At 39.7% G+C, this 21,222-nt stretch overlaps 2 protein-coding genes across 2 annotated transcripts in view; both read left to right on the top strand.

The window, feature by feature from the left end:
• Positions 1–21,222, top strand: part of Tbca (Tubulin binding cofactor A) — a 328,515-nt gene that overhangs the window by 6,004 nt on the left and 301,289 nt on the right. The gene's annotated exons all lie outside the window — the stretch shown is intronic.
• On the top strand, positions 2,744–20,903 carry LOC145402612 (uncharacterized). Its single transcript, XM_080274604.1, has 10 exons — positions 2,744–2,975; positions 6,939–7,075; positions 7,997–8,120; positions 8,279–8,380; positions 8,781–8,904; positions 12,682–12,789; positions 13,049–13,207; positions 14,188–14,276; positions 15,647–15,859; positions 20,007–20,903. The coding sequence occupies exons 1-10, from the start codon at positions 2,871–2,873 to the stop codon at positions 20,901–20,903; spliced, it is 2,058 nt and encodes a 685-aa protein (XP_080130730.1). The 5' UTR covers positions 2,744–2,870.

Genomic DNA, 21,222 nt, shown 5'->3' with positions numbered 1-21,222 from the left:
TATTCTTTTATTGTTCCTCCTAACATTATGATATTCCCAGTTTGGCAGTGAATACTGTTCTTTGAAGATGAAGTTGTTTATGTTTATAATAAAAATATGTTGGTACTGAATGTAAATGTCCACATATCAGATGAAAAAGGTTTCTGTTAACAGAGCATGTTTAAGATTTATATCCATCCAGAAAGTGCTAATTATGTTACAAATTATAAATTGTTTGACTGATTTACCTATGATCTCAAGTTCATGTTTCTCCTCCTTATACTGTACTTGTATGATATAATATCGGAACTAAAGATATATTTGCTTCTTACATTGTATAATTATCTGAAAAATTACACAAGACAAGCGTAAGACTTTTAATATCATCATTAGTGTAATATGATGTGCTGTTCAGTAATCAAAGAAATATTACAGTTTGTTAACCCACAGAGCACTGTATCTTAAGTCCAAGTGTTTTATATGCAGGTCATGTAGGAGAGAACAGGAATACTAGCTGTAAAATGGAAACAAGGAGGAGTTTGTGGAGGATGAATGAAAGCACCACATCTTTGTATTGGTGCAGGGATGTGATGCCATAACTAGTAAGCATTTGTGTTGTAAGCTGCCTCATAGTTACAGGTTATCCAAGGAGGGAGGAACAGGTAACAGGGGCTTCCTTTCTTTAATTAATGTTCCAAATTAAAGCTTTTCATTGTATCTCCCCATCCCTTATCCTGATTAAGTCAAGATGATGGTACAGTGTATCTTAGCCTTCCACAATCCCAATCCATCCCACCACTCATCCCTGCCTACCTCACCTAATCCTGAAAGACATCAGTAGACCCAATTTGCAACCTGACTTCTGGTTGTTGGCAACACAAAATCTGTTGGTGGCAGAGGAAAGAGGAGCAGAGTGGCATCCACTGGGACACTATTAGTTCACAGTGTAAATGGCCAGGCTGTTCCAGACGACTTGGCCACTGCTGTGGTCAGGCTGGTCAACCATCCTCCTGTTAGGCACACCATCACCCTTTGTAAACTGCACCAGCTTCTGAAGATGCAGAAAAAAAAAGAAAAGGAGTTACCATTCTGCTCAATAGCATTGCTTGTCTAAGGGAAAGTGTGGTGTATTAGGATGGGTGAAGATGATGTTCATTACAAGTAGAGTCTTGAAGCAAATTTAGTCTCTTCAGTGGGACATGTGCTGGAGAGGGACCTTCAGTCAGGTCCTTTCCCTCACCCATTGCCCCCCAGAGTAGGACTTGGCCCCCTCATTGTCAGATAACAGTAATCATGGACTATAAACTGGTCTCAATAGTTGTATGATAAAGATGGATGAAGACTGCTAGGAGTTTTATCAAGCCTGAAGATAGGTCATTGAAATCCTTCAGGAGACTGCATCCCATCATGTGTTACTAATAGTTGAATATGGCTGGAGAGGCTGCTAGTGGGGTGCAGGAGCCTGGCAGAATTAGGTAGTATGGTGATTGGAGTTCATTGAAAGCCTTCAGGAGACTGCATTCCATCATGTGTTATTGACAGTTGAATGTGGCTGGAGAGGCTGGTAATGGGGTGCAGGAGCCTGGCAGAATTAGGTAGTATGGTGATTGAAAGGTAAATGACAGATTTGCTCCAGGTAGCTTCCATAGGCCTGTAAGAGATGACAGCTAAATAGTTGATAAGGTGCACTAATGGGCATGGTACTCTAACCAAGTAAGTTGTGTAGCTCGAACTGTGTAGAGGATGGAGTGATGTGGGGATGGCAACGGGGTTGGGAGTGGAGGCAAAGGAAGAGACAGTGGGGAAAAATTAGAACCACTGCATAGGGGAAGGTTGTGGATGGGGAGTGAAAGGTCTTGTAAGAAATGGTAGTGGGGAAATGATTGTGATTATTTCGACCTCAACAGTTTCGTTAAAATGGTTCTCCGTGTTGGTATGTCGATGTGTTGGAAAGAGTCTTGAGTGGAAGGGAAAATGGTATTGGAAGGTGAAGCCTTGCTGGAGAGGGGAGGGTTGATGACAGCGTAGCAGGTTCATGAGACAGAGAAGACACACAAACATTGGTAGACAAGGAAAGGAGTGAATGAGGAGTGGAGTAAAAAGTGAGGGAGAAAGTGGTGATGGGGTCTTGAGTGATGTGGAAGTGAGTGGGTTTGCAAGTTAGTCTGCGAAGGAAGCACATTAGCTGTTATTCAGGGCTATATGGAGGTAGTTGAGAGGGTGGGAACGAGGGTCAAACAGGGAAAAATGAAATGTTTGGCGATCCTTTAGGATTATTAATGACCATCTAAAACTATATACCCTCTGCACTTTGTGGCCAATCCTTTCAGGATTATTAATGACCATCTAAAACTGTATACCTTCTGCATTTTGTGGCCAATCTGCCTCGTACAGTACATAGCGTATTCCATACCCTAGGCGTACATTGAAAGCCAGCAGGGTGTGCTGAAAATGCTGATAAGAGTTGTCTGATTGCAGTAATTACTCATTTGTTTTTACCAGTATACTATATTCTGATATGCAACTTTAAAACTGACAATCAGGAACCTTGAAAAACGAAAATTAAAATAAAATTAGAGTAATTATAAAGCTGAAAAAGTGCAGAGAGCATTATAAAACAGTCTTCATGACACAGCAACGTTTGTCTGTAGAAGTTATAATAAAATTCAAGCCTACCATGTTACCCCTGCTTTGCTCTGCTACCAAAAGCTGTACGTCCGTAGTCTCCAGGAAGGATGTAAACAAATCGAACACAAATCGAAGATGGAGAATTTTCGGCTGCACTTTCTATTATGAAGATAAGCCAGAACTCGCTTTACTGACATGAGGATGACTTGTGTAAGTGGAGGAGGCGGCGAAGGAGATCAAGGAAGGAGTCGGAGTCTGTCCTGATGGGAGGAGTGCTGGCGAAAAGGCAAGGGGCAGGTGGTGGAGGTGGCGGGCAGGGCGCCCGTGGCCGTAGAGGCCTGCAGCTGCGTCACCGACACAGTCTAGAGGTACAATAACATAGCTGTCATATGATGGCTGTGGCAGATGCAACAAATTTAATACGTTAATTTCTTATGTGTGATAGTATACAGTGATGGATCATAACAGGGTTTCATTATGAGATTTTTAGTTTTGATGACTTGTCTAATTGTTGAGATAATTATCAGATGCATTTGAGAATTATTGTGTTTTATCAGATGCCCATGTTAGATAACGAGAAAATGGCACTTTGTGTTACACTACCGGGTAAAGATTAATTATCTACCAAATGGATGCAGCCTTTCCATTTTTTCTGTTGAATCTTTCACAGGTTACATTTCATTATTCCTGGATTATCATAGCTACTGGGGATTTCTATAAACTTACCCTTGAAAGCTGTGAATGAGGATTTAGAATACATAAAGATTCTGCCGACATCTGCTAGTAGCCAGCCATATTTAATGTTCCTATTGTGCATTTTTAAATTTGAAAGCTGGCTGTCAAATGCAAGTGAGGTTAGGTTGGATTGAGTTTGGTTAAATCATTAAGTTTCCCATTGCTTTGACATGGGATACACTGATCCGTCCAGTCAGAGCAATGGTTAGTAAACAACGCGGCCAGTCGGAGAGATTGTCGATAAACGGTGCCTGGCTGCTTCCTTCAGTTCCCCAAAGTAGGTATATTTTGTCTTTTTCCAATCACTTGTTGCACTCGCAGTGGAACAGTTAACAGTGTGTGTTGCTTATGCACAGTACCAAAATTACTTGCCTTGAGATTGTGAGATTGATATAAGTGGAATTGCCGTGCCCATTTGGTAAATAATAACTGACTAAAGTATATAATGGTGGTTATTATCCTGAAATATTGCCATACTAATGCAGTTCGTTGTGATGGTTTATTCTAGGCTGTATAGATTATTTAACAAGTAACCTACAAAGAGAGCATCCACTTGCAGATTTTAAAAGTTCATGGTATGAATAAAAGGTGATTTATTTATGATGTATATTTTACAAACAGAAATGTTAAAACAGGCAAAAGAACATCAACCCAGAGCAATGCACATCTGGCCACAGATGGCAAAAGATTTTATAACTCACCACTTAGTGTAAAACACTTTTTAAAAAAATCATAAAGTTCAGCATATTTTCCTATTAACGAGTATTACTTAGAAGTACCGTAAACTGGGGTGAATTCGGACGATTTTTTCATTTTTTTGTGCCATGTAATCTAGTTTTTAATTCAGTCCAAGATCTTAAGTACTGTATGTTGAGCTGGTCCACTAGGGTATCAAATCATAGCAGTACAAAATTTAAAATGTTTCATATATAATTATAGCAAATATAGTAATGGGTGTCCGAATTTGTACTCAAACTTTGGTGAATTCGGACACACTGTATAAATTCGTACATAAATAGAAAATGAATGCATATGACTACCCTGGGTTCCCAGTTTAGTCTCGGCCATATGTGGGGCCATTTCGGATGCTCTGGGGCTTTTAAAAAAATGTTCTTCCCAGTACAAAAATAATGCCACTCCCTGACAAAATAAGCTAATGACTACAATGAGATGTGAACACAACAGCAATTTTATTTTTTTCCATGGTTTAAATAAAACATATTAGAACACATGTAGATAAGATAAATCTAGCTACAAACCTTAGTACTGTATATGGAACAATCATTTTTTGACTAATAATTTCGTTTTTGGAAGACTGATGGATTATAAGTTACAGGTGATATTTAACATGATTATTTGGATTTACCAGTTTTTTGGTTGCCTTTTTCACTATGATAAGGACCTTAATCTACACCAGTTCTTTTCTTAAATGTTCGAGTCATTGGGTGACCTTGTTTAAACAGGTAGTACCATAAAAGCTCAAGAGTATACCTGTAAATGATACATATGAACCCAGTTACACACAGTATCCACATCTGGCAAATTATAAGCAATTGTACATTGTAAAAAGTGTTACTTTTTCGTTCATACTCCCCCGTCCGAATCACCCCATGTCCGAACTGACTCCAATTTGCATTAAAATTTTAAAAATTTCATTAAATGCCCAGTTAAGAGATTAATTGAGAAGATATCGCCAATTACTTACTTTGCACTTTCACACTACGCATGAAAGTACATCCGGGCACCGAAGATTTTCCTGCATCTATTCATTAACATTTCTGCCAAAGAAAGTTTTCCAATGTTACAAATTTTATTCTTTTTACATATGGTTGCTTTTTAGTATATATTTGGTATGTGTCACGTGATATATTAAGTATCTTTATACACGAAAGTGCAGTAAAGAATTACAGACAATTGGGAGCAAACAGATTTCTAATATGTTTATTCATTAATTATTAATTAATTTAAACAACTTTTAATTGCAATAATATCCGAATTCGCCCCGAGTCCGAATTCACCCCAGTTTACGGTACAGTATAAATATTATACTGATGATTGGTAAGATTTTATATTGATTACCGGGAACCGGTATGTATTTTGTGTGCAGTGGGTTAGATGCAGCTAGTGAGATGGTTGGTCAGTGGTAGGTACAGTAAGTTGAAATCCAGTTTGCCTTTTTGGGCAAAAGGATCGCTATGAAGGTCACAACTGAATGTTAATAAGGTTTGGACTGAAAAATGTTGCTTTCATGTTTAGGTTAGGTCTTTTTAAGTTTGGTTTGCATAATACAATATCTACTTTTCTGTGGAAGTAAGACTGATAACATTCTGTAGTTAATAAAATGAAAATACCATAGTGTATATACGGTATATTCACATCGTTAGGTTAGAGGGAAATAATCAAATCAGAATACTTGTATATTTATTTTACATTATATCTTCCTCTGTTTATGACAGCGTGTATTATTACAGATTATCCCATTGCGTATGGATTGCTGAGAAATATTGTTCTTACGGACAGAAGCACTGTTTAAACTTCATAACCTCATTCAGTTTTGGACAAATCTGTCATGTGTTTGCAAGTCCATGGAATAATAAACATCCACAAAAATTGATGGACATTACTGTTGCTATTGTTCATATCTGCAGATCAGTCATAGGTGAAGTGAAAATATGTGTAGTGTGATAATTTGTTTAAAGTACAGCACAGCTAAAATTCCTTGTGTTAGGTGAAGCAGTATATTATGACTGTCTTTGGTTGGTGAAATTAATTTTGTTGGTCAGTTTCTCAAATGAGAGGCATTTTCAGATTCTGCATACTTTAATATTACTTAAGTTTATGGATGTGGATGTATCTTATTTTTAAAAAGTAGGTGTTCAAAACAAATTGTTTGTTAAACCCCTAGCTCCTCAGCCTGAAATATCTCTTATAATCTGGTTAATAGTGAAACAAAATATGTCTTTGGGATGAAAAAGTTTGTGGAGATGGTGTCTAACCTCATCACTGCATCAGTGGCTAGGTGGTTAGCATTGCTAGTTATAAAGCAGCCAGCCCAATTGTTCCAAGGTTTGAATTCTGGTGTGGACAGCTAGTGCCTTTCATCTTAGGTGTCCATCCACCCTTTGTGAGTTGGTAGGTAAAGTGAGTAGGCTACCAATGAAGAGGCAAGGGGAGGTAACTGTAATAACTTCCATGATGCAGTGGTCTTGTATCCCAGGATATAAGTTGAATAACCCATCACTGGTTCAGATCTTAAGTAACAAAGATGAACACAACAGCAGAGCACTTCATGGCATTTGCCTTCACCTTTACCTCTGCCATCATTCTGGTGGGGTTTTACCTGAAATTAAGAATGTTGTTTACCATTAGCCAGAAGGAAATACAGGCTGAAGTGGTTATTGGTAATTTACATCTTTTGCTGTACACTGGTATAGTACATGAATTTCAGTTGTACCATACTTTGGTTGAGCTTGAAATGAAATAGCCTATACGGTAGCTAAAGAAGTAATCATATGCTTATACAAGATTGCTAAGACTGATGTTGCACTTTCCCATGGCCCTGAAGAAAGATTATGAGCATGTTTTTCTTTCTATAGCAATTCAACATAGTGGACCTTGCTACGAACCTGACCCATCGCTTTTCTGTGCTAAGTGGCCTTTCTGTCATCTCCTTTGTCTCCGCCCCTGCCAATGATGCCAACCGCCGCCCTTGGACCAGAGTATCCAGGAAAAGGTATTATTCCTTTAATTGTCAAGCTTAAGTATTATGCCATTATTCTCTAGGAAGAAAGAGTATTATATTAGCCTTAAGGAAAAAACATGTGCCTTATAGTATTATATTGCTCTTTTTTAGGAAAGGATATAAATATTTTTTAGCTTTTAGGAAAAGATAAAGTGTAGACATTCCTCATGTCAGGAATATTTTCCAAAGTACCAAAGTTTTTCATACATCTGTACTGTAACTTTTCCTTATTGCTGCACTGTAACCTTTCCTTTCAGTGTGTGCTGTAAATGTAGCAATGGAACTATAATTGCCATTTATCTGAAATTTAATTTGAGATTTTTAGCAAAAGCATAGAGTAAGAAATAAGCAGCCCTCTAGTGCACAGTGAATTGGGGAGCATGAGGCACTTTCTTTAACATGTACCGGTACCTTTACTGGAATACGGTATGTCACATGTGTTATTGCTGTTATGGGTAGCACATCCCCTTTTTTTTTTTCTTTTTTTTTTATATCTGATGTAGATGAAGGGATTAACGATGTCTAAGCATCCAGCAAGGGCTTCACCTAACAGTGAAAGTGCAACAAACACATGAAAAACACTTATCCTAAGGCAGAAATAAAAATGTTTTTACATAGATCCTTCCAGCAGAACTAGTAAACAATCTGAGAGATGGTAAACTTTTTTATATATTGTCTCAGTTATTTTGGTCCAAATAGTCTTAGAGTAACTTGTCTTTTTATATTAATATTTATATGAACTTGCTGTTGTATTTGTTGATCAGGAGCATTCTTGTTTCTTGATGAAGGTGGTCTGTATTTGTGGTCAGTATGTTTTGTATGATTCTTAATGCTTTGTTGTATGTTTCTGAAGCTTTTCCATCATGGGTCCTCACAACCATTGCCTCATCCAACTGTGTTTGCTCACATCAGGTGGCGACAGTCAACCCTTGAGAATGAGTACGCCCACAGTAAGGCAGTGTGGCCGGTGGCACAGACAGAGGCGCTTTTCCTGCCAGAGTTCCCAGTTGGCATTGAGGAGAAACTTAAGCTAGTAGTGAGTTGTCAGAGATTAATGGTACCATACAATATTGTGGTAAAAAATGATGACTTGTATTTTGGAGAGTAGTAGTAAAACAAAATTGCATGCCTATAGTATGAATAAACGAACTGCTTGAGAGGCCTGTTTTATTACAAGCTGCATTTTCCCCCTAGTTTTTGGGTGAGGTGAGCCGTGGGGCATTTGGGCAGGTGTTCCATGTGAAGTGTGCCACCACCAACAAGGAATATGCCATGAAGGTCCTGTCTAAGTCACAGGTATGTCAGCTCCCCCCTCTCCTGCATCACATTGCAGTGGGATAGATTGTGCCTTTAACTCATACAGCCAATGGACAACTTTTTCATGTGTTTTTTTGCCATTTGATGATTTTATTCAACCTAGGATAAACTTCAGATTGGAGGGGTTAGATATAGCCTGAATAAATCCCTTCAGTATGATTTTGTTTCATGATGAATGGCGAATGGATGAAGAGAAAGAATAATAATGGATGTCAATTCAGGGTGCTTGTATATCATGTTTAAGTTTGAAGTAATGAAATTGGCTTTTGGGCTATATTTACTGGTACAGTATAAAGGATCCTAACCATTTTTATGAGTACCAAGTCTCCATGATAACAGCTATCTGTTAACAAAATACTGATGTGTGTGCCCTGCTCAGGTGTGTAGTCTTGATGCAGTGGGTCAGGTGAAGCAGGAAGTGATGATCCAACACATCTGCAGCCACCACCCCTTCATCACCCCTCTCGTACACTTCTGGCAGACACGCAAGCTCCTCCTTGTCAGTATGTATCACTCTTCATTGTATACCGGAGATTTTATATGATGATTGACAGCTCTGTGTTAATTGGCTGAAACATTTTATGATACGTTTTATAGTGTAATATTTTTACATAGCTACCAGTATACACAGTGTGTATATATCATGCATATACAGTGTGTCCAGTACGTAGATTATTATTAATATTATTGTTATTATATTTCTTTTAATGAATAATATTGACTGATACAGACGCAGGCCACTACTGTATTTTATTTTTTAACCTACCGTATGGAATTGTATTACTTTAATTCAGGCCACCAGAATTTTTCCCTCCTGTTCAAAAATAAAATCAACAAATAAGTTAGTGTTGTAGGATATTTACAAACTTATGATTATGAAATTGATGGCAGTTAAAGTATGAGTAGAGTAGGAATGTCATGATTTACTTCTGTATGCATTTAATGTTTAGTATTATGATTTTCTCCTGGTGGTAATTTCTAGCTGAACCTTGACTTAGTAAATATACTTAAAACATTGCTTCTGGAAATAAGGTTTTGTCTGTGTTGTGCAAGTCTCCACTTAAGTTTTTTCTCAATGCAAGGAACAGGATTGTAGTTGAAATAGGATATTGGTGAAAGAAGTGTTGTGTCATGATATATTTTCTACTCGCATATACCACTGTGTCACAGGTACTATAATTAAGTCAGGAATCTACAATATACAGTACAGTATCTCAGCAAATTGGTGAAGAATTAGGTTGGACTGTTTGTGATAAATGCATTGTTGGCTAGTACCGGTATATATTCTGAGCATTCTAAACATATTTTTCAGTATTCTGTACCAAGAAATTTCCACATGACAGTAAGGTAATTGTATATTACCATAATGTAATTTGTAACCACTTTACTCTACACAGTAGCAGTTTGTATCCATGTGAGACTCATTGATAAATTGTAATATAGTAATGTATATACCTGTTTTAAGCACTTGTGCATATTTTTGTGTGGTACAGATATTATTTAATAGTACAGTAGTGTAGTGTACTGTACTGTTATGTATACTACTTGTGCAGTGAGTCACTTTAAGTGTAATGTAGATCACATTCCTCCCCAGAATATACACACGAAGAGTAAACTGATGGTTATCATCCTGTTATGTTACTATTTTTTTTATTTTTCTCCTTATAGGTTGTGTAATGCCTTTAGAAAGGATTATGTAAGCCTTAACACTCAGTATTGCACACAGGGTACATCTTGAATATCGATTCCTCTCCATACTGCCTTTACTGAGACACACAGACAGACTTATGATGAACTCACCATTGTAACTCTGGTTTTGCCACGACTATAATAACCAGGATTTTTATTTACAGACACAGATTGGGTCAGTTCCCTGTCTATGATTTGTTTTTTGGTGGAAAGAAGGAAGAAAAAGTAGGTTGAATGTATCTTCCCTTTCATTCTTGTTTTCCTTTGTGGTAGGTGGGGACGCTCACCATCCACTCACGCGATGTAGTGCTACTGTCGGGTGTCTGCCCTTTCCTCTTCTCCATCCTTCTTTCCTTCCATCCTCTTCCGTCTTCCTTTCCTTCATTCTTTCCTTGTCCATCTGCCTACGGGTAACTTTACACTCCCTCTTCTGTCTTTCTTTCCTTCATTATTTCCTCTTCCTTCTGCCTGTGGGTGACTCTACACTGAGTGACAAGCCAAATGGTTTCCTGTAGACCAGGAAACCATTTACTACGCTGGGTGGTAACCATATAACCAAATTTTGGCGCTTGGTGGTTTAGTGGGTAATATTTGCGCCCCAGTCGGATTGAGCCGGTGAAGATTTATATCCAAGGGGAGGTTGAGGTTGATTGCTCATGTAATGCCACTCGGGGATGAGTGAGACTGGTCACTCTCATCTTAAATGTTGGGACCAACTGCCTAGCCCTGGGCTCCTACACTCCTCATGGGGCAGTTTAGGATTAGATGATGGATGGATGGATTAATCTTGAGCTATAACAGGTAGCTGCTTGTGAATTTGTATGAGAATCTGGACCCTTGACTGAAGGCTGTGTTGAGATGAGTCCCTTGCATTCTTGGCTCATGTGTATGGCAGTGGATAGGGAGAGAGTTACATCTTATTCCTTTAAGTGCCCTCGCAGCTTCCTGTTCGGAAGGAAAGTTGTTTTTTCAGTACAGGGTACACAAAAGCCTATAAACTTTTTTTTTTTTTTTTTTTTTTTTTTTTTTTTTAGACATATATGATATCCTCATGACCACTTGCAGTCAAGATTCATCCATGGTGAGGCCTCTATAATAGTTTTGCGTCAGTGATAAGAGTATGTCCCTGTATCTGAAGAATATTCTAGAAAATTCTCATATATTTGTTTTGAGGGTTAAGAGTTTTGTTAGGTACAGTTAGTGAAAAACTAGTGTTTTGATGGTATGGTAGATCCATCCATCCATCCTTACCAGGTACGGTAATGTGAAAGCTTCTGTCATAATTCCCCGTACAGGCAGCAAAAGTGAGTTTTTGAGGATGTTAGCTGATTTAGCAACTGCTAGTCCTGTCCTTAAACCAAGGATGTATTGTAGAAAGAGTGAGCTTAAAGTGAAATAACATAAGTAGATATTGTTGTATATGAAATAAAAGCAGTTCAGTATTACTCATTTGAGTTCATGCATACTATCAAATTTCAAAGCCAGCTTGTTCATATTAGAAGGTCCAGGTTCTTGGTATGCACTGAGTAGGGTGTCCTAGGTAGAAGAGTTTTAAGTACAACATTAACAGTTATTACAGTAGGACTGAGTAACTTTTGCTCTTGTTTGTGGGTAGTAGCTACTGCTCTTTCTTTTTTAGAGCAAGTAGTTCTTTTACTAGCCCTCTTATTAAGTGGTGCTTTACTGTAGGTTGTATTGAATGTTTTTATCATTGTATATTTTTCATGTGTAGGGGATATTTTTAAAGATCTGCATACCTCACACACTCTTATTTGTGCATTTTGATTGTTGTCTGACAAATGTTAGATATCCATAGCATATCTAACATGGTGGAGTTTTAGCATCATGGATAACTGTATTTTATCAGTTTATAAAGTACCATTTGATGGGTTTATAGGTTGAGAAATATTGTGTGTTTCAAAAAATAACTAGCAGCTTACTTTTTCACTCAGAATTTGCATTGGGATTTGGTGACCCCCTTGTTTCATATAAGAGTGGGGGACGGAGTTGATTGCATGGGGCTGTTGGTCCATTGTGATCAGAGAGTTTTGATCTGGATTTCCACCCTTTCATTACCCCTGTCTCTCCCCTCCCTTATCTTGCCCTCCCTTCCTCTCATGTCTTCTTCAGTTGTGCCTCACCCTTGCCTTTTCATTCCTTCCGCTCTTTTTTTATCCTCTCCCCTGCCGCACCTTGTCTCCATCCCATCTTAATGCATTGGTTAGCATATCCAGTCTTCAGTGGGAAGAACCTGAGTTTGACTTTTGAGCAGATCAGACCCTTGGAAAATTGTTTCTCTTATGTCCTCTGTTATATGGCAGTACAATTGTCAACTTGGATGTAAATTGATTGTTATCTATTTCATGTAGGGAAGGACTGGGACTTAGCAGAAGTTAATTGTCAGTCTTAAAGACCCTCAGATAAAAATTTAATTGTGGCATGTTGCATTCTAGGGGAAATATAGAATTGCTGAAAAACTTTATTGTCTGCCCTAGAGACCCTTGTGAGATTGATAGGCATTAATCCTTTTCATCATTTTCCCCATTCTGTTGTGTATTTGTAGGCCTCTCACCTGCTCTCTTCTCCCACAGTGACAGAATTCGTGGGTTATGGTGAATTACAACAGTTATGGCGGTCGCTTGGTCGCCTGCCAGAGAATCTAGTCAAGATTTACTTGGCACAGATCGCACTTGCCCTTGGTAAGTTAATGCCAGGTGTGATGTTTATGTTGTCTCATTGTGCATGCTTTCCAATCTCCTGTTGATCTGCCCCCTCATCTCTCTTTTTCCTCTCATTCTCTGCCCCTCCCCCACCTACATGCACATCCATTCATGATTGCACCAATGTTCAGCTTATGGGAAATTTATCATATTGAAGAAATTTAAAAATCATATGCATTTGTACAGGTATGTTCAGAATATACTACATAATTATTAATCCAATTTTCTTGTCCTCCAGATTTCTTACACAATGCTGGGATCATCTACCGGGACCTGAAGATGGAAAACATACTACTAGACGCAGAGGGACACATCAAGATCATTGATTTCGGTTTGGCCAAGTGGCTTAGTTATGGCGGCCGAACCAAAACCATTTGTGGCACATTGCAGTTCATGGGTAAGATGCTGATTTAGAAAGTATATGGGAGGACTGGGTTCTGACTGTATTATTATTTCCGTTTTTGGATCCAGCCTCACCCCATCCAAATGTGTGAAAAAAGGATTGGATGGTGATGATGACAGTAATGAGGATGACTTTATGGTTTGTGGTAGTAGGAGAGATGTAGTGGGAATACATGTAGCATATGCCATATCATTGTTTGGTCACAGAATTAAAAATTAAAAATGTATAAGTACAAAAACATTGAAAGATATGAATTAGTTAACATTCATTCATTCGTTCAACATCTAATCCAGTGTTGCCCCATGAGAAGCGTAGCAGACCGGGGATAGGCAAGTTGGTCCTGACATTTAAGATGAGAGTGACCAGCCTCTCCCATCCCTGAGTAGCATTCTGTGAGCAGTAAACCCCAACCACCCCTTGGATTAAAACCTGCACTGGCTCAATCTGAGTGGAGCACCTTAATTGCCCACTGAACCACGAGGCGCCGTAATTTGGTTATATGGTTACACCCAGCATAGTAAATGGTTTCTTGATGTAAAGGAAACCATGTGGCGTGTCACATTGTGTAGAGTCATCCATAGACAGAAGGAATAGGAAAGAATGAAGAAAAGAGAGACAGAAGAGGAAGGATGGAAAGAGGGAAGAGAGGAAAGGGCAGGTACCCGAGAGAAGCACTACGGTATATTGAGCGAGTGGATGGTGAGCACACCCCCAACCTCTAATCAAGAGTTGAAAAGAAAAAAAATACATGGTATTTGTAAAAATTTATCACAGATTTGAAAACAAGTGAATTGATCAAATGGATATGATGACATGTCAAACCTCCCTCTCGGGGTACCCCTCTCAATCTCTCGTCCCCATCTCATCTTATACCATGCCTCCCCTTCCAGGCATTTGCCATCCCTTTCCCTCACCTCTCTTTTCATCTACCACTCACTTCTCTCTCCTTCCACTCACATCCCTGTGTCTCGCAGCACCCGAGGTACTGCGTGGTGAAGACTACAGCCACAGCATCGACTGGTGGTCCCTCGGCATCATCGTTTACAGCCTGCTCGCTGGACAGGTAAGCACTACAGACCAGGATGAGGTTATTTGATGTAGCTTTCATCAACCCCTTCAGTACTTACAGTTCTTTCCTAAGCTGAGTAAAAATAGTTTGTTGTTGGTAAGAATTAACAAAATAATGCATTACCAGATTCAAGGCTTAACCAGTTGCATGCCTGAAGAACTGTAACAACTGGTCAACTCTTGCATCAGTGAGTTGGACAGAAAGAGGATTGAGAATGTGTGAGTAGATGATGCTGCATGTCCACCTTAAAGGAGACATGCAAGCAGAAATTCCATTTGAGCAATTTGCACCATTATAGTTATTGTAAAGACCTGTGAAGCAGTGGTGCAGCGATCAGAGTAAGTGATGGAAGATGATTTGGTGAGATAAAAATCCTCTTTCATTCCACCCTGTTTAAAAGATTTGCACAGATATATAGTGAATTCCACTTCACACATGAAAACTGTACTCAAGACCACTGTACTTAGCAGTTGTTCAGGATCAGAAACAGATACATCGTGTGAATGTGTGCTTTTTATGTAAAGAAGGACTTAAGTTCAGACTCAAAAAATGAAGCCTCACACAATCACCATGATAAAGATCCATTTATTTAGAGAATTGAAGATGGAAATATGACGAGAGAAGATTTCGGAAGTGAAGAACAGGCATAGCCAAGTTTAACAATGCAGTTATTTACATAAAAACCCATCACTAGGCAGGGTATCATATCTCAGGGTAGCTTTAACATGTAAAGTATAGGGAGGCTTTTTTGAGCCTTGGGTTTCCCCCTCAACCAAGTCCTAAACTACCCAAATGAGTCCAAAAACAAGTTTCTAGCTAACCTAAACCTCCAAGTAGCTGTAAAACAAGCTAAACTAAGCCTAAAAGCAGTTTATAACTCGCCTGAACCCAAAAATAAAATCTGAAAATCATAAAAGATAAGTCAGGAAAATATTAGACTTAGTAAACTGGACCCCAAAATGACCATGTTCACCCCACCTATGGCTAAAACACATCAGTCTAAGTCTGAAAACAATTTATAAATCAACGAAAACACAAAATTTAAGTATAAAAATTTCATCAAAATTGGTTAAAAAAAAAAAAAAAAAAAAAAAAAAAGGTTATACCGGGGTTTGGCCATCGTTCAGTGGGGTAGGTTGGTATTTCTACCCCCATCACAATGCCGGGGGGTATTGCATCTAGCGGTATCGTATCCTGAAGTCTACCTGTAATTGTATATATGAAAGTTTTATGAACATTAGTTTACTGTATAATTTTCTGAAATAAAAATTAGGAAAATTGTTTGTTTAATGCCAAAATTTTATTTCATTAAATATTATTTTTTCTTTTAAAAATTGCATTTATTTTGCTCTCTTCCTCTGCAGTACCCTATCAGTGGCTATGATGACCACATAACAATGAGCTTAGCGGTGTCGCGGCACCAATATGAGGCGCCAGAAACTGCGTCACCGGCCATGCAGAGTGCAGTGTCAGGGCTGCTATGTCGGGACCCGGTGGCGCGTATACACTCCCTCCATCAACTCCAGCGGGAGGAACTCTTCAAGGGATATGACTTCGATCTGGTCCGCGAGAAACTGGTAAGTCATTGTTCTATCTGACAAGGAGAATGTGTTTTCACCCCTGTTTGTTTCTTTGTTAGTTTGTCTGTTAGCAGGATTATTCAAAAACCAAAAGAGAGATTTGGACCAAATTTGGTGGGTAGATAGCCAGTGTCCTAGGGAACAGTCAGTTAACTTCTGGGACTGATCTGGATCGTATTACAGATTTTGGATCCAGAAAACACTGTTTGCGAAACTGTAATCAGTGATGAGAAAATGTAACCCATTATGAAGGGTGATTTTGAAAGTGCATTCCCCTTGTCGGAGAGATGTGCTCCGCTGAGTGCCCCCCTAATTTTCATTGTTTTTATGTATGTTCAGTTATTTACATACTGTACACTACTGCAAGGTGTTGTGTGTTGCATTTTTTCCCCCTCCCCCCTGTAAATTGCAGGAATATTGCACCATAAACTTTCATTGATGCAAGTCATTGTTGTATGTGGCCTTTGCTGTATTTTCTTCTTTTAATTCCCCTGTAAATTGCAGATATATTTCCATTTAAATTTTCGTCAGTACCTGTTACACATACATTGAGGTGCTTTAGCCATGTGGAGAGAATGGAGAGTGAGAGACTGACAAGGAGAGTGTATGTGAGTGAGGTGGAAGGGGGGAGAGGGAGGGGGAGGCCAAGGATGAGATGGAGAGGTATATGAGAGAGGGGTGTGTGAGCCGGGAGCAGGTCAGTGAAATGGGGGGGACAGGGTGACATGGAGGCGATTTGTTTGTGGTCATCCCTTACAGGATTAAGACTTCTGGCAATAGGTAGATAGAGATAGACCTGTCAAACTGAGCTGCCAGTCCCTTCCAGTTTACAGCACCATATACATATGGGAAAAAGGTTGTAGTAATAGTAGTTGCCACCCCAGGTTCATCTCAGTATGAACCAGTGGACTGCAGGCTGTAGTTACCCACCATCTTTCTTTTGGACAATATGGAAAGAAAAGAGGGAAGTGGACTCACCCAGTCATATTGGTGCCTCAGCACCTAAAAGGTTGTAGCAGTTTAAAACACGTCCCATACATACGTCAAGAGCTGCTGGTGGCTATTAATTTCTCTGTGTACCATCCCGCTCTGTAGAATCAACAAGGTTATGATGATAATGGCTTTCCTGTGGAAGAATAGCAGGGGAAGAGAAAAAATAAGAATGATAGAAGTGTTTGACAGCACAAAAACCTTTTTATTTATTTATTTATTTATTAATATTACTTCGTTCTGTTCTTTGTTAATTTGTATCATTATTACAGGAAACACATTAAGCTAGAAAGCACTCAGGGAACGCATACCTCTGCCAATTTCATTGCCATTAAAAAAGATCTGGATGTGGATCTATGGTGATATTGTGTGGAATACATAGGATCTGGATCCACCCCAAAATTTATTCAGTTGTTCCTTGACCCATGGCCCACTGTTCCACAAAATTTTATTGAAATTCTTTGAGAACTTTTGGAGATACTGTCCACACCAAAATTAAATCAGTTCTTTTTTGGCCCATGGCCCACCCTTCCACATAAGTTCATTGAAATTGATTGAGAACTTTTGGAGATATTGTGTGGGATACTCCGGATCCAGATCTGCCCCCAAGTTTAGTCAGTTCTTTTTTGGCCCATGGCCCACCCTTCCATAAAGTTTCATTGAAATTCATGAAGAACTTTTGGAGATATTGTGTGGACAAACAGAAAAACAAACAGACAAACATAGGTGAATAGATAACCTCCTCCAACTTTGTCAGCAGAGGTGAATAGAGGTTTATATATGTATATCTTACATTATTAATTTTGTAGTAGTGTTCCTGATTTCTCGTTTAATTTTATCATTCATTCTTCTTAGCTTAAAGGTACCATACTCTTTTTACTCTCAATTGGCCTAAATGTGCTGTGTCTCCATCATGAATGCAGACTTGTAAAATTGGATTAACACTAGATTGCAATGCTAGTCACAAACAAGTGCCATGGTAAGGATGTAGATCCTTAGCATTATCTTTTTCTGGAACCGAGATACTTCAAATGGGTTGCAAAAGGACAGAAATCAGAGCCAAGATAAGGTGAGAGGACTATAGGTATAAGAAATGTAGATTCACCACATCTGAAAGTAGTCATTCCTGGCATTTATCTATCCAGCAGATTCCTTTATGCCATTAGTACTATTTGTTGATACAGAGTAGACAAAGAAGGATTGTGGAAGGTTTTGCACATGTACAGTGTATGTGGTAGGCTGCTAGGTGCTGTCAAGAATTTTTATGATGGTAGTGAGGCATGTTTAAGAGTAAATGGGCATCTACAGTAAGTGAATGGTTCACGATCAGGGTGGGCTTGCAAAAAGGTTGTGTGATGTCCCCATGGTTGTTCAATATATATATGGATGGGTTGATGAGAGAAGTAAAAACACAAGTAATGGAGAGAGGGATGGCGTTGGTAATGAATGGTGATGGATGGAATATCTCAGATTTGTTATAAGCTGATGACGCAGTGCTACTTGCAAATACCGGACAACAACTTGGTTGACTAGTGCAGAATTTTGATGATGTTTGTGAGCATCTTGCCTTGAGAGTAAATGTAGAAAAGTGTAAAGTGATGGTTATTGAGAAAGAAGGTGACTCCCAGTGTGATGATACAGTGAATGGAGGGACACTGCAATTGGTGAGTGAGTTAAAATACCTGGGTATAGTGATAGAAAAGAGTGGAAAATGTGCACAAGAAGTGGAAAGGAGAGTGATACAAGGAAGGAAAGTAGCTGGTGCTATGGGGGTCTTGATAAGAAACAGAGGCTTGAGTGTTGCAGCTGTACCAGGCGTACATGGTGTGTTGGTGCCAACTTTAACATATGGATGTGACACTTTTGTGTGGCATGAAAATGAAAAGTTAAGAGTAAGAGCATTGGAGATGGGACCACTGAGGAATGTATATGGAGTACAGAGAGTGGATAGGATACGGAAGAATGTGATTCATGAAAGATGCAGGGTGAGGAAGTCGGTGGACACCAGAATCAAAGAGATTGTACTGAGATGGTATGGTCATGTGGAGAGAATGGATGACAATAGAGTGGTGAAAAAGGTATACCTGAGCAAATTTGAAGGAGGGAGGAGGCAAGGTAGACCAAGAAGAAGGTGGAGGGATATGGTAGATGAGTGGTGAGGAAGAGAGGTATGGATGTTGGTGAGGCCAAGAGACTGACAAGAGATCGTGCTGGCTAGGTGAATTTTGTGTGAAGTGCATAACCAGGGTTTTGGCACCCCAATTTAACATGACAGCGTTTGGATTGGCTCAATCTGATAGATATGTGTGAAGTTAGAGAATGTGGTGAACTTTTTTTTGGCCTATCATATGAAGCCAGGATTTTGAGGGCTTGAATGATGAGTGAATGGAAGCGTGTCTTATTGAACTGGGCAAACTTTGTCTGTCTGAATGTATGCTACTTTTCACCATGCCCTAGGGTGGGAAAGGAGGTTTGGATGATGATGATGATGATGATGATAAAACGAAATTTATGAGTTTGAATTGTCACACTCAGTTTGGGGTGTTGTAATGGCTATACTCTAGTTGCACTGTGCTGTACTTCGAACAGTGCCATTGTATGAATATGCTGCAGTAATGGTTACAGGTATACATATTATTTTTCATGTTTGTAACCATCGGTTTGTTATCAGAAGTTTTATTGTTTGTTGTCAAATCATTGGTAATCTTTTATTTTATTTTATTTATTTTTTTCATATACAGTACTTTATTTTTTTTAACATGTGTCTGAATATTACTATATTTTGCTGGTTGCTTCATAATTTTTTGTGATATGTTATTTGAAAATCTTTTGATGGTTGTGAAGTAAAAGCATGCATTGAGGATTTGGATACTTTTGTACTGTGTGTATGGTCTAGTATGTCATTGTTCTGTGTTACCTTCCCCCGCCCCTCCTTTTGATATGAATTCCATAATAAATTAATGAAAATTGTCTTCTGAAATGCCATTGCTTCCTTTGAAGCTGATTGACCAGTTTCCCCAATTTACATTAGCAGTATTATGTAAAAAATTGTATACTTGCAGAACTAATCCCTTACTTTTAAAAAGTAGTGCTTATACATGAAGTTGTGGGATAGCAATAGTATGTGGTGTACCCTGACTGTATGTGTGTGCAGGTGTGGCCACGCCGGGTACTGGAGGAGCACATAGAGAGTCGAACTCGTCGCAGCTTTCATGACTTTGGTGGTTTGACGTCAACCCCCAAAAAGGTGGTGGAGGGTGCAGTGGTGGAGTTGAGCACCAGCCACCCCTCCCCTCCCCCCTCCCTCCTGCGGCCCCCAGGGCAGGAGGGGGTAAGTGGTGGGTGGCGGCCAGGGCAGCGGTCTGCCAGCTCCCCACTGCTGCATCCTGGCCGTCTGGGCCACCATGACTCCCTGGTCAAAAGTGTGTCATCTGGGGGGCACAATGGGGCCGCGGTTCCCCTCCTTCAGAGTCCCCTGTTGCGCCTGGCTCGAGGTCAGGGTAACCAACCCCCTCGGCGGGCACGATCCCAGGGTGCCGTCAGTGCCAGTGCCCTGCCCACTGCAGTGTCGCCACTCTTGGTCAACGTGAAGGGACCACACCGGTCACGTTGGGGTGGCAGTGGCCAGGCAGCTCCAGCGGACAATGTGGCCGCCAGTGTTGTGAGTGGCATGAATGGTGTGTACCAAAAGTGTTCCAGTGATGAGGTACTCACTGGGGGGGCCAGGAAGGAGCCTGGGCTGACGACCCCTCGCACAGGCCCTGTCCCACCACGCCATACCCGTCCGGACCCCTCCGGGCTGACGGAGACCTTCTTGGAGCACTGTGAGAACCTGAAGGAGGAATTCTTTTGTGACCTGGTGACCAGCACACCCAAGAAGGGTGGTTTGGCCAGCCTTCAGGCAAGGTCCTGTGGGCGCCCGCTGGCCAAGAACAACTACATCAATGGTGCTTTGCTCTCGAATAACAATAATTTTAGTCCACTTGATGAAAATGACTTTGACGAGACGTTTGATAATTTTCCGTGGATAAGTGAGTCATTAGATCCCTAGGTTTATAAACTTCCTGAAAGTTCAAGAAATAGGTAAGTATTTTCATCCATCACTGCCGCGTGGTGGAAAAGTGATAGCTTATATTACTGAGAGGTAGCTGTTGTGTCATTTTTTAATATTCTGTTGTGTGCTAAGTATGTATTTGAACATCCACTCACGGCTTATGTACAGAGCTGATACAGAAGAGAGTGAAGCACAGTGTATAGAATAACTTGTAGACTAGAATGGCCTAAACGAGAACCAGGCCGTGAATCTTATTCCAACGTCTCGGATGTTTATATTTTATTTACAAGAATGTAAGTAGTGTCTTACTGCCTTT

The sequence above is a fragment of the Coenobita brevimanus genome, chromosome 58 (genome assembly GCF_032717465.1).
Source record: "Coenobita brevimanus isolate Jiangsu-jjx chromosome 58, ASM3271746v2, whole genome shotgun sequence".
Classification (NCBI taxonomy): Eukaryota; Metazoa; Arthropoda; class Malacostraca; order Decapoda; family Coenobitidae; genus Coenobita; species Coenobita brevimanus.
This window is presented reverse-complemented; position numbering and strand designations above follow the sequence as displayed.

What these genes read in the sequence shown, in the direction of transcription:
- LOC145402612 (XM_080274604.1), top strand. Translation starts at nt 2,871, where the DNA reads ATGGGAGGAGTGCTGGCGAAAAGGCAAGGGGCAGGTGGTGGAGGTGGC. An exon ending in TGGCACATTGCAGTTCATGG is followed by an intron (nt 13,208 to 14,187) that starts GTAAGATGCTGA and finishes TGTGTCTCGCAG; the next exon opens with CACCCGAGGTACTGCGTGGT. An exon ending in ACAGCCTGCTCGCTGGACAG is followed by an intron (nt 14,277 to 15,646) that starts GTAAGCACTACA and finishes CTTCCTCTGCAG; the next exon opens with TACCCTATCAGTGGCTATGA.